A 13,709-nucleotide genomic window follows, 5' to 3' on the forward strand; every position below is an offset into this window, starting at 1 on the left:
TTTGTCTAAAAATATTGTCCTTTGAATATGTATAGACTATTGTTTGGGGTTTGGTTAAGGCCCATTAGCAGCATTGTAATTTAAGTTTAGGAAACAAGTTTAGGAAACTCTATTATACATTACCTCAATGTAATGTGTCACCAAGAATGTACAGTTTATAGAATTGTATTATTTGACTTTATGTTTGACTTTAATTCAAGCTATTAAATTAGATGATTTATTTCAATGAAAAAGTTGTTGTTTTTTCTTAAAAAGTTTTCAATCTCATCTGCAGCTTTATATCCTCTCCTGAAGCCACAAGGAGATTCCTTCTGTATCCTCTTCAAAGCATTGTACAATTCTTTCTCACCATGAAGAACTATATCGGAAAAAAATCTGTTCATCAGTCTTATACAGTTTCTACTCTTCTAAGTCCTTTATTTTTTTTCCATTATGATGAATTTTGTATACTATGGATTATATAGTACGATCATTACATATAAGAGGACCAGATTACATACTATAGTAATTTCATGGAAGCCAGAAATCTTACAGCAACCATGCAGAAAAAAATGAAATGTCCCAGTGCTGCCTCTGTTGTTATTTATTGGCAGATATCTTTTATACTGAAAACATTGGAAAAGGCATCCTGCATACCTGACTATAGTTGTCTCCTCTATCATCTTTGTGGATTGGGTAAATTTGGCCTCAGAATCTATTTTTCATGGCAGCTGTTAACTAGAAGTTAACCATTTAGGTCTGGTGATTGTCATGAAACCTATAACTATGTACACTGTAGTTTAATAATAAGCACAATTCAATCTGATTCCACTGTGCATTCTCCAGATTTTCTGAACTATTATACATTGCATTCTCAGCAAGCATGAGGTTTTATTAGGGCACCGGGTTCATTCATTTATTAAATTTATATAGCTGTCCACCTCATACTTGTGCTTCAGGAGATGCACACAATTTAAAAATATATCAAAATAATAAAAAACAAATCCATTAAAATGGTTAAAAGTTTAAACTGTACAAAGAACAAAAACACAGTTGTGATTCTGAACTTATACCCATTCATGGGCTATACTCTTACATCCACTTCAATGGCAGAACCAGGTTTTAAGAACTTTTCAGAAAGTCCACAGGGTTGGAATAATCATCATGGAATGGGAGAAATGATGACATAGTAAGGGCTAAGAGCAGTTCCTCTCACTCCTAACTAACACTGGAACCAGTTCATAAGGATGTAAGAGAACCAGCACAATTCAGTGTGAATTATCACAACCCCCGAAGTGTGTCCAGAAGGATACCACCACTGATGGTTTTGAAATCCACTGAATAATAAGTAGAGAACAGATAGATCTACCATCTCCATCCCATTCCCACAAGAGGTCATCCAGAAGGATGACCAATGCCATCTCCATCTCATACCCTGGTCTGAAACCCAACTGAAAGACATAAAGATAATCCACTTTATACAAAATCATCTACAGCTGTTGCACAACTACTTTTTCAACAATCTTCTTCCAACTGAATATATATAAAAATTGTTTAGTATGTGAGATCTAGTAATGGCTTCTTGACCCCCCTCTTCAACATAAAGGTTTACACTGCAGTGAGCATCCACTACAGATAGTCTTCAGTTAGCAACCAAAATTGAAATGTTGGTCAGTAACACAGTTGTAATGCAAAAAATCATGTGATTTTTACAATGGTAATTCCAGTTTCAGTTGTTAAGTGAATCATGCTTCTGTTAAGCATGACATCACGTGACTGCAAATTGCGACTTATTGCCATCTCCACACTGATTTTTGCTTGTTGGAGCAGTGAAGGTTGCAAAGGCCAATTCTGTGATCATAGGACACTGAGACCATTGTAATTGCATGTTTGTTGTCAAGGACCCAAATACCAATTATTGTAACTGTGGGGGCACTGCAACAGGAGCTTTGAGGACCAGTCTTAAGTCTCCTTCAGCACCATAACAACTTCAACTGGTTGCTGAATGAGTGATTGCTCATCTTGGGAGGGGAGGCAATGATGACATAGTAGGGATAAAGAGAAGTCCTTCTCATTCCTAACTGGTTTCATAACTGGAACCAGTTTGTAAGGAAGTAAGAAAACCTGCACAATTCAATGCAAACAATTAAAACCCCTGAAGTGGAGTCCATCTATGCTTATTTATTAGCAACAACATCCATGATTGCCAGAGTTTGAATTTGAGTGCTGAATGCTTCTATATTATAAGCTAAATCTCAATCCACATCCCGCATATTCACTAAGGCCTGAAACAATAAATGTCAAACAACATAACTCATTTATTTCATGTAAAATAATTTCTTTTGCCTATGAAATGAACGAAAACCTTGATCTCATACTGTCTTCATTTCCTTGACTTATTATCCTAAGTCCTTGAGCAGAGCTAACTGTCAAATACATTTGTTCTTAACTAAATCCATTGTTGTTTCTGTTTTTCATATACCATCTGCTAGTCCATCTGCCATTCAGTGATCTTGGATTTTATTTCTTTTTCTTTTCTTGCAGATCCACACATTCCGGGGTCCGCACTGGTGCGAATACTGTGCCAATTTCATGTGGGGACTCATTGCTCAGGGTGTAAGATGTTCAGGTAATTATAAATACTGTGTTGTCCAGATCATGCTCTATTTAAAAAAATAGAAATGTAAATCTCTTTAAAATGACCATAAAGAGTGCTGAAAGCCAACCTGTAAGAACTACTTTGATCTCATGGATAGTCCTCGACTTAAAATAGTTTGTTTAGTGATCATTCAAAGTTACCAATTAACTGAACAGCTAACACCTAATGCTTAGGTGCCAAGGCTAGAAACTGGGAGACTGTGAGTTCTAGTCGTGCTGTAGCCATGAAAGCTGACTGTATGACTTTGGGCCAGTCACCCTCTATCAACCTACTCACCGCACAGGTTGTTTGGGGGAAAATAGGTGGAAGAAATGTTAGCAATGTTCACTGCCTTGAGTTATTGTAAAACATTAGAGTTAAGATTAGGATTAAATAAATCCACTTATGCAATAGTGCCAATATTTACAGCTGCAGATGTCTTAGAATTTACATATGCCAAAATTCCTAATTAATATATCTGTGTCCCAACATATCCAGATACCATTAGTAGTGGAGGAATGAAGTATTACATGATCTTAGGATATGAGAAATTGTTTTCTATGTATGAAATATATAGAACTATTGCTGGGTTTAGTATTATAAAAGTGTAACATAAGAAAGAGTATGTTTCTTTCATGCAAAATTTAATGATTAATTCCTAGTATTAACTCTAAAAAGGCAAACAAATTTCTAGTGAAAATTCTTATGCTGGCTGGGCTTGTTTAGATTTAACAGAATAATAATACACTAGATGGTATTGGACTAAAAGAATATACATTTTACTTATGGATGTAAAACCAATACTTTTTTTAAATTCAAGTGAATGTGCTCATATAAACATGGTGTTATTATTATGGTTAGTTACATTGTTCAGCCAGATGTTTAGATTGGCTTTGACATTTTTATCATATCTAGTCCTTCTCAAGGGACAGACAAATGTTGTTCTTTGATTGCATTAAATGTTTGATTACAGTATGTAAGCTGTTCCAAGAAAAGCTACCTTTTACAATTATTTTGAACCATTATTATGTGGGACATAGATTTTTTGAGCTGAAGTCCACACTCCTAAGGGAGTGGGACAAAAAAATGATTTCATACTTTTTTAAATAATTAAACCTAGTTAGTAAGATTACTCTCCATAAATCAATAAACAATTGCAATGAGAACTCTGAAGGTATCCCAAGATTTTCAGACGGGAATGCCCCTCATTGATATACCGGACCCTTTCCTGCAAATGTATAGGAGGGATTTTATCCAATTGCTCACTAAGGAAATAAACTACTATTTTGTGAATAAATCTTACAAAATTAAGACTCATTGAAATCACTAAGCTTATTTCTAGATACAAAGGCATAGGATTGCATGCTTAAGCTGTTCTGGCCTAATAGTTTTATAGGCCAAGAGTGCAAGATCTTCAAATTAAAAATGGATCTAATGTAAAGGAATTTGTGAAGCATCCTTACACATTTGACTTACATGTATTGATTTTCTCTTTATTGTGCATAGATACACACATAAGATAAGAACCCCAAATTTTTCCCAATATTATTTTCCCTATGGAAAGATCTCTCTTTTTATTTTTTAGCATTCCAACATTTAGAGAATAGTGAAGAGAATGAAAATCTCCTTTCTTCCTTGGTCCTGGAAAAGCTTCATAATTGCTTTTAAAAATGTAGAATCACAATATTGTTGTAAACATGTCTGTTTTTTGCCTCCAAATCATGTCAATTCCCTTTGCTAACACTACTGTTTAGTACTATTGCTTTACTTTGCTGTAAAAGCAATTTTTAGCTCAGATGTGCACTTTTTGTGATTCTTCAGGCCTCCATGGTAGTCCCTATTTTTTGCAGCTGCCTCATAAATCCAGTGACAGCTGAAAATTAAGAGTCCTTCTAGACTTAGCATCTTCTCTTTCATGAAGAATGCAACAAAGCCAAGCTGAACGGCAGTCTTTAAGTCTAGCATCCTATTTACTGACTGCACATGTGTCTTGTCTAAATTTAATTTCAACTAATCACTTTAAAATATCATATAGCTTCCATGGTGTATTTTTGAATGTGTTCACTAATTTTATAGAAAGAGTGGTATTAGTCCATTGTATGTACCCAACTATGATTAATTTTTTATCAGATTATCAGAATGACCATATGTTTCAATTCTGTTCCATCAATTTTGTCCTTTTTTTTCTATATAGATACTTTGCATAATTTCTTCAATTTTAATAACTTTATATGTGCAAGTTCCTACATTAAAAACCGGCCTCCTGCAAACACTTTTGCCATTTGAGGCAGAGAGAGGGTAATCATCAAGGAAAGAGATAGTGATAAAATTGTTGTTATACATAATTGTTGAAGTAATAAAATTTTAAGATCTGGATTATTTTGTGTTATTCTGCTTTTATGCTGCTTTCTAAAATTTGGAGTTTTTAAATTTTAATTAATTTTAACTGTTTATATTATTTTGGTGTAAAGATGTAAACTGATTTGAAGACCTTTGTTATATAAAAGTAGCAATTAGTTTTCAGGTAATTATGTCTAACATTTTTCCAAGACTAGGAAAGTGGAGGCTGTAGATTATGAGATGTAGTTTTGGTAATAGCCAGATCTGATATCTTTGCTTTTGCATAAGAACCAGCCATCATAACAGTATAGTTTTGTTCTGAGTATTAGCCAGTGGTGGGATTCAAATAATTTAACAATCGGTTCTCTGCCCTAATGATTTCTTCTAACAACCAGTTCACCAAACTGCTCAGAAAGTTAACAAAGGTTCTCCTAAACTGGTGCGAACTGGCTGAATCCCACCACTGGTATTATCTTAATCTGTAGGAGAGATATGTTAAAAAATAATTTTGGAGATACAAACATATATAATATATATCATTTTATATCCATGTTTTACTCTTGTCAGATATTTATTTATTGAAGTTATATAGCCACTTATCTCAATCTTCCAGTTTACAATACCAAAAAAAAGGTCATTAATCCTAATATTTTTTCTACAGACTGTGGATTAAATGTACACAAGCAATGTTCAAAGTATGTTCCAAATGACTGCCAACCAGACCTTAAGAGAATCAAGCGGGTCTATTGCTGTGATCTCACTACACTAGTCAAGGCCCACAATGCACAGAGACCCATGGTGGTGGACATATGCATACGGGAAATTGAATCAAGAGGTATACTTTTTACGTTTTGATTAAACAGAATTCTAATTTGTCAATTACTGAAATTCTGACATCGTTCCATGTTTTGATAACTCATTATCAGATGCAATCAAGTCTCTACCCTGTTAAGTATTTCAAAAAAGATTAAAATAATATATTAAGGTTATTTGTATTTTGTTTTGTTGTTTTAATAAACTTTGTAAGTGAAAGTTTAAGAATCCATATTTTATATTTCAACCAGTTGAGGTTAGATTCAAGTTTAAAAATAGATCTATGGATTATTTATAATAGGTCTGAACGTGTTCCCACTTTATAATGCTTCAACTGCAATAATTAGAGCTTAAGAAAGTTTTTATTTTTTTTAATCTGACCTCTCCATATAGAACTGAAAAAGAATGTTTAGGGGAAAACTAGGAGGGAATTTTAAATGTAAAATAATTTCTAAAATTGATTTTGCTGTTAATCAGAAATTCCAAATTGGTGAGCATTGGCTAAGAAGCATCCTTTTGTTTTTAGTTCTTAAAGCAGACTTCCTTGATCTCATGTTCTCCATGTGTTTTGTAGCACCCAGAATTTTAATTAGCATTTTGACTGGGAATTCCAAGGCTTGTGGCCATGGTGCATCTGGAGGGGGTCAGGTTGGGAAAGGCTACTTGAAATGATGTCTATTGACATGAATCAGGCTTGTGCAACTGGTTCTAGTTGGGAGACATCACAGCTTTAATTAGATGCATAGATTTTGAAAAGATTGAAATACTTTTATCCCATCTTAAAAATATATATCTAAAAACCATTTTTGCTAGTTTTTCATTTGCTAATGTAGATTATTTGTTTAAATAATTTTGCACACTTAATTTTTTTCTTTTCAATAATTTATTTTGAAAACATCTATTAAATTTAAAATTATTGAAAGATAATTGAAAAATCAAAAGAATTACATAAGTTAATGTTAAGGCTATAATTAAGAGTGTTTAGACAAGAATAAAAGATAAATATATCACTCAAAATGTCTTTTCTTAAAAACCAAATCAAGAACAGAAATCTGTTACAAATATGTTAACAATTCCTGAAATCTTTCACTTTGCAGATAGATCTGTGGTTTGTTTGTTTGTTTTAATTCAAAATGAGCATTTTGAAAGCTACTTTAGATTGGGATGGCATGATTTATTTACCTCCGTAGTGTACTAATTCCTCAGTGGTAATTAGTAATTATTTTGTAATTTTCCCTCTGAAGTAGATACTGTATGAGATTAGCCTTGAGGATGATGTAGAGGCTGTATCTCAAGCAAAATATGGCAGATAAGTTGTATCAAAAGCTACTTGAAAATGATTCTGTTTATAACCACTGCTTTTACCAAACCTATACTTACTGCCAATGTGCTTCTGGTCCAGGATGAGTATGCTAATAGTTTGTGATCTTCTAAGAGATTTCAGGCCTAAGGGATTTTATTAAAGAAGAATGAACAGAAAACTTCTTTTCATGAATATAATTGTTTTTAGAATCAAGTCATCAGTTTTGAAGAACCATCCTTATTTAGTTTAAAACTGAGTTCCAATCACTATCATGCAACAAGATCTACAGTGACTGTACCCATTTCACATGGAACAATTCTATGGTAGTCTCTGGTCTGTCCATTAGAAAAGAAGAAGAGAAGACCTCTGCTTAGCACAATTTCTAAACAAATTGTCAATGTCTAACAAAGCAAAAGATAATTCTGTTGTTTATTAAATAAAATGAAAGTTTTTAAATTAAATGGAAGTCACATTCTCCACTTGAAATGAAAGCTCCATCAAAAAATAGTTGCAAATTCACCTGAGAAAATATGGAAGGAAAAATACATAGAATAAAAATGTACCTGTAAACAGCAATTGATAGAATTTTGGTTTGCAGGTTTGAAGTCAGAAGGCATTTACAGAGTATCAGGGTTCACTGAACACATTGAAGATGTCAAAATGGCCTTTGATCGAGGTAACAATATATTTTAGTTTTGGAAACATGATATCTGTTTTATTGCACTCTCTCATAGGTTTGGTTTTGTATCAAAGATGTTAATTTTATTTCTCTCAAAGATTGTATATTTCATGGTTCTTTTATGTTCTACTATTTATCACATGTATCAAAATAAGTCCTACTTGAAGAATGCATAGTATCCCAAAATACACAACAGAGCTCATTATTTCACAATAATGAAATAATAATGGTAGTGTAAAGAAAGATTCTGCTACATATTGTGAAGCTTTCTGAAGTTGCATCATTAATTACCAGAGGAAATTAAATTGCTTTTTTTACGGTAGATATTTCACGGAAATCATCATTTGTGCCTATAGCCTTGCTCATATGGTGCTTTGCTGTAGACAAGAATGAATCTTTTTACATTCTACCACACTTGAATTCCTTCTTCCTGGAAGTGTTCTATCAAGGTTAAATTGTAAGGACAGATAATGTTTTGATTTTTTTAAAAAATCAAGACTTTTGATTTAGTGGTATTGATTCCTATAATATCTTAGTAAGAACGCAAGAATGACTGGTTATTCTTCCACTGAATGACAATGAATGTTATACAGCAACAGTTGCTCACTGTGCTGAATTGTTGTTCAATTCTGTTTCTGTCAGCATATAAAACCTTTATTGTGAAACTTGTTCATAGTGGCCTTATTGTGATTAGTAATTTCTGAGCTTTTGTTTGCTTCTTTGTCCTACTTCACATTAAATATTTCATACGTGATGTTGTGAGAGATTTGCACAATTATATTTCCTACCTACTTGATTTTATGGATGTCTCTATTCATCTTTGTCTTGTAAATATTTCAGCAAAACAATTTATCCTAGAGATTAGAATGAACAGAAATCACCTGGTTTATACCATGCCTGGCATGTCTTTTTTGGTTGACTTAAAATGGCATAGTGCAATGATTTATAACAAGTCGTACATGTACCACAGATAGGACTTACAAACAAACAGTCTGAGTACTTCACTAAAAATGTAAGCCTTTGAAATACTGTATATAGTAAATATAGTAATAGAATGCCTATTCATAGTTCATAGTCAAAAGACAAAAGGCTTTTGGTTTTGATAATGCTGGAACCTACATTCTTTTTAAAAATGATTAATGGTGCTTAAAATTAAAAAAAATGGAAAATCAATGCCATAGTTAACATTAGACTTGCTTTATACATGCAGTTGTTCAATATATAGGATGGTGTCCATATTATTAATTTTATATATTTATTTATATTTGCCTTTTTCCACGGTCCACACAGCATGTCCAGATTGCCTACCTCCCCCCACCTTTGCTTCTGCCTGCTGCTTGCACAGGTACTCAACTCACCTGTGTTGCATGGACTGCAGTTGCTTCCAGACACCATCAGCCCATGTGCGCTCGCTGCTTCCTATGCTGCCACATCCATCCTGTTTCACTAGGACTTATTTTTGGGGTAGAGCTTATATTAGGTGCACACATAAAAACTGGGTGAGGGCTTACTTTCGGTATAGGTCATATTTTGGGGGGAGGGCAGTATTTTGATAAGTAAAGTTGACAAACATGTCCTATTTTCACTGCCACAACCTGGTGAGATCATTTAGGCTGAGAGGGACTGGCCCAAAGTTGCCTAGTTGGCTTTTATGACTAAGGCAGGATTAGACTTCACAGTGTCCTGGCTTCTATCCTTAACCAGTAGACCAATGAATGCAATAAACTGGACAATAATTACTCTTTACACATCATGAATTGAATTTGTACACTACACACACACATTCAGAAAAGTGTATAGACTGCATTCATTACTTGTTTCCTAGCTTACACTTACACTCCTCCAACACTTTAATTCTACCCTTGATTTAAAGAAAAAATAAAATCATTCATAACAAGAAGCTGGGTTTTCCATTCATTACAAAAATGGAAAAATAGCAGAGAAACACATTTTACATATTGCTGTAACTAATTTTTGAGTTCTTCCCTTTGCTGAATCCTGATTAATGTTTAAAAACTACAGCTTTCATCACTAACATTGTTTTTTTATTTAAAAACCCTGCCATACTGTTTTCCACATCCAGTTTCTTTTAATATTATAGATCTATAAAGATAAAATAACCCCAATTTTCAGAGTAAGCAATTATTTCCACATAAGTAAACATTTTGTTTTGATTTCCAGTGCGGGCTTGGATAATATACCATTTTTGTTTACCATCTCCTCAATAATGTAGAGGCAGCTGCAATGTTTAAAAATAACATTTTTTCACTTTTATAGCCATTTAACACTCATTGTATTGTGGAGTAATAGAACTGTCCAACAACATTTTATAATTCCAATTCTACTATGTCACAAATATGAGATAAATAGGCGGAGACTGGTATAGCAAAATAAATATTGTGATGATAAAAGTAGCAGTCAGTAGGATGCTAATGTGTAAATTCACTCTGCTATATCATGTTAATATTTTATAGAATTGCTTTCCAATTACAGGATTTATTATTTCTGTTGAGAAAGAAATGTGGATGTATTTCTTCAAGTTTGGTGCCAAGAGCTAACCACAAAATCAGCAAACCAATAAAAATACAAAAGACCCTTACAGTCACCTAAGCAAAGTGGAAAAGATACAGAAGGAATGATACTTTCTGAAAATTTAATTTTTATTTTCAAGAGGCTAGCTTGATATCTGTCTCAAAACTTCCACTTGCACAAAGTATCACAGTATTAGCTAGTGGTAGCCAGCTAAAATGTAAATCATTTTAGTTTAGAAACAAAGTTTAGCTATGTTTATCTACAGAGTTACAATAAATGAATAGTTACCATTTTTAAAGGTCTAATAGGTTTTAAACCAGAGTACTAAACCAGAGCATAATTTCTTCCCATGTGATCTTATCTATCTACTGAAATTGACATAGGAAAATCTTATCATCCTATTTCTGCACCATCCTATTTCCATGAGAACTATGCAAATCTGGCTAGAGGCTGAACAGTCTTTTCTCATCTATTTTTTTTTCTCATCTATTTGTGCTGTTTTTAAACATATTGTTCAGTTTATTATAATCAAAACATTAACCTTGGGCATTAAAAAAGCACAGATTGGTGAAATCATAAGGAACAGATTCTCTGTTGTACTCAAAATAATAATATGCATTAGATAAGCAACAGTGTTATGATCTATATGGCGGTTGTGTAAGAACATATTTTCCTACAGTTGCACCAACAATAATATTGTGTATATTTCAGACAACATAAGGAAAACGGATAAACTAAGATGTAGGTAGAGTTTTTAATGATAGTCCAAAGCCATTTCAGATTCAGTTTGATAATTCCCCCATTACATCAAAAAGCTGTACTTTTGTTTTCCAATAATTTTACACCAAGAATATGGTGTGTGGGCTGCATGAATGGGTCTATGTGTCAGTGTTTGAAAGGCTATGGCAGGAAATAGTTAACTTTGCCCCCAGAAAAACTAATATTAAAACCCATACTCATTCTTTTTCCAGATGGTGACAAGGCAGATGTGTCTGCTAATATATATCCTGACATAAATATTATTGCTGGCGCACTAAAGCTGTATTTCAGAGATTTACCAATTCCTGTTATCACTTATGATACTTACTCTAAGTTCATAGAGGCAGCAAGTAAGTATTAAGACAGATTTCTTTTATTAATCACTTATTACATTCCATACATTCCATACATTAATATTATAGTTCTAAAATTCTTACAATATAAAATTCCAAGTTAGATTTTTATTTAATGCTGACATTTACCCCTAATAAAATTTACTGTGTCCCACAGAAATCTCCAATGCTGATGAAAGACTAGAATCTATCCATGAAGTGTTAATGTTACTTCCTGCTGCACATTTTGAAACTCTTAGATACCTGATGATTCATCTTAAAAAGTAAGCTATATTGCTTTATTTTATGTGGGATGTATATGTGTGTCTGTGTGTCTGTACAGGTAGTCCTCAACTTATGATTAAGCCCAACATTTCTATTGTTAAGTGAAACATTTGTTAAGTGAGTTTTGCCTCATTTTATTACTTTTTTGCCACAGTTATTAAGTGAATCACTGCAGTTGATAATAGCCCAGTTGTTAAATAAACCTGGCTTCCCTATTGAGAAGGTTGCAAAAGGTGATCATGTCACCTTGGGACACCGTGAGAGTCATAAATATTGACCAGTGCCAACCATCTGAATTTTGATCATATGATCATGGAGATGCTACAAAGGTTGTAGCTGTGAAAAATATTGGAAGTCACATTTTTTAGGGACCATTGTAACTTTGAACAGTCACTAAACAAAATGTTGTAAGTCAGGGACTCTGTGTGTGTGTGTGTGTCTTTAAAACAAAATCATCAAGGACATTTCTATATAGACCCATAATCTTTCAGGTTATTGCTGTGAGGGACTTAAGAAAAGTAAGAACTCTAAGACAGATTGAAGCAATTAACATACGCATAAAGATTCAGTTACACATTCTATATCTTAGATACGGTAAGGAACTAAGAGTAATAATGAGGCTTCATGAAATTCACTGCTAGAGAGTACTCTGAGGACAGGAAAATCATCATATTTATTTGTGTAAGAGAATGTAGGTGTGGAGTTAAAAGGGAAATAGGCCTAGATCCTCTGCATAGCCACAAATGGACTAAGTCCAACTCTTATTGAATTCTGTTGCCTCTTGTCTAATATCAAAATAATGCTGTTCATTGAGCAGATTCCTATGCATAGGCATGCGTAGTAATAAATTGGTTTATTTGGAAAATCATGTGTGGTTCTGGTCATTGTTGCACCTGACAATTTGTTTGTTATGGTCCTTGATGGAATAACTAAAACAACCAAAAAGAATAATACATGGAAATAGGAAACTTATACATTGCTTGGAGTGGTATATTTAAATGATGTCATTGGATGTATTAGAATTTAAAAGATGAAAAAATCAAAATCATGGGACATCTTGAAATGTAATGAACTAAATAAGTATAAGGAACTGTGAAAGAGCAAAATAATTTTTGCAACTGAGTTGTAGAAGCATATATATACATTATTGGTCATAGTATTTTAAAAGTAATTATTAAAACAGTATTTTAAAAGTAATTCTAAGAAATATATATATTTCTTCCATTATAGGATTACCATGAATGAAAAGGAAAACTTTATGAATGCTGAAAATCTGGGAATAGTGTTTGGACCTACTTTAATGAGGCCCCCAGAAGATAGCACTCTTGCTACACTCAATGATATGCGGTACCAGAAGCTAATTGTGCAGATACTAATAGAGAATGAAGATGTTTTGTTTTAGACAAACAAAGCTCTAAATTTATAACCATCTGCAATGAAATTTAAATTCAAATAAATCCTCATGAAAAGAATCGTGAGCAATGTTTCATTTTATGTGTCTTGTAAATGTACACTGAGTAAAGCTATGTTTCACCAAGTTAGGAGAACAAAGGGGTTTTGAAAAAACTTCCCTTTTCATCTTTTACCTTGTTTCCAATTTGTCCCTGTGTAGAAAGGTTGTAGATTTCTTTTGTTAACTTATTAAAAGTAAAGAAACTTTCTATATTTGTTGAGATCACTGAAGCAAAAAAAGTATATTGAGCTGAATCTCAAATCTTATTCTAGCTCAATTTCTACTATAATTAACTCTCTCAGCCCAGCAACTTGTAAAAGTTAATGTGTAGCAAATGTATTTTACTACATATTTTTGAAACCTTGAACATAATTACATACAAATAGATCATGTCTACATACATACATTTCTATGTAAAACTATATGTAGAAACGGGACAATTAATGCAATGAGATTCTTGTTCACATATTATTATTTCAAGATATGAATTGATATCTTAAGTCATTGTAGTACTACAGAAGATAATGACAAGATTGCCATAAATGGATATCATTCAGAATTTTGAACCAGAAGGCAATAAATACCAAAATGTCTTT

General features: G+C 32.9%; 1 protein-coding gene across 4 annotated transcripts in view; it reads left to right on the plus strand.

The window, feature by feature from the left end:
* CHN2 (chimerin 2) overlaps positions 1–13,132 on the plus strand; it is a 136,022-nt gene extending 122,890 nt beyond the window's left edge. For all 4 annotated transcript variants that reach the window (XM_026708131.2, XM_087917151.1, XM_026708133.2 and 1 more), the window contains 6 exons: positions 2,524–2,608; positions 5,619–5,792; positions 7,672–7,749; positions 11,256–11,393; positions 11,554–11,659; positions 12,891–13,132. In XM_026708131.2, the coding sequence (XP_026563916.1) occupies positions 2,524–2,608; positions 5,619–5,792; positions 7,672–7,749; positions 11,256–11,393; positions 11,554–11,659; positions 12,891–13,062 (753 nt within the window). In that variant the 3' untranslated portion in view covers positions 13,063–13,132. The remainder of the gene's footprint in view (positions 1–2,523; positions 2,609–5,618; positions 5,793–7,671; positions 7,750–11,255; positions 11,394–11,553; positions 11,660–12,890) is intronic.
* The last annotated feature ends 577 nt before the right edge of the window (positions 13,133–13,709 follow it).

The sequence above is a fragment of the Pseudonaja textilis genome, chromosome Z (assembly GCF_049901715.1).
Source record: "Pseudonaja textilis isolate UNSWEBS1 chromosome Z, rPseTex1.2, whole genome shotgun sequence".
Classification (NCBI taxonomy): domain Eukaryota; kingdom Metazoa; phylum Chordata; class Lepidosauria; order Squamata; family Elapidae; genus Pseudonaja; species Pseudonaja textilis.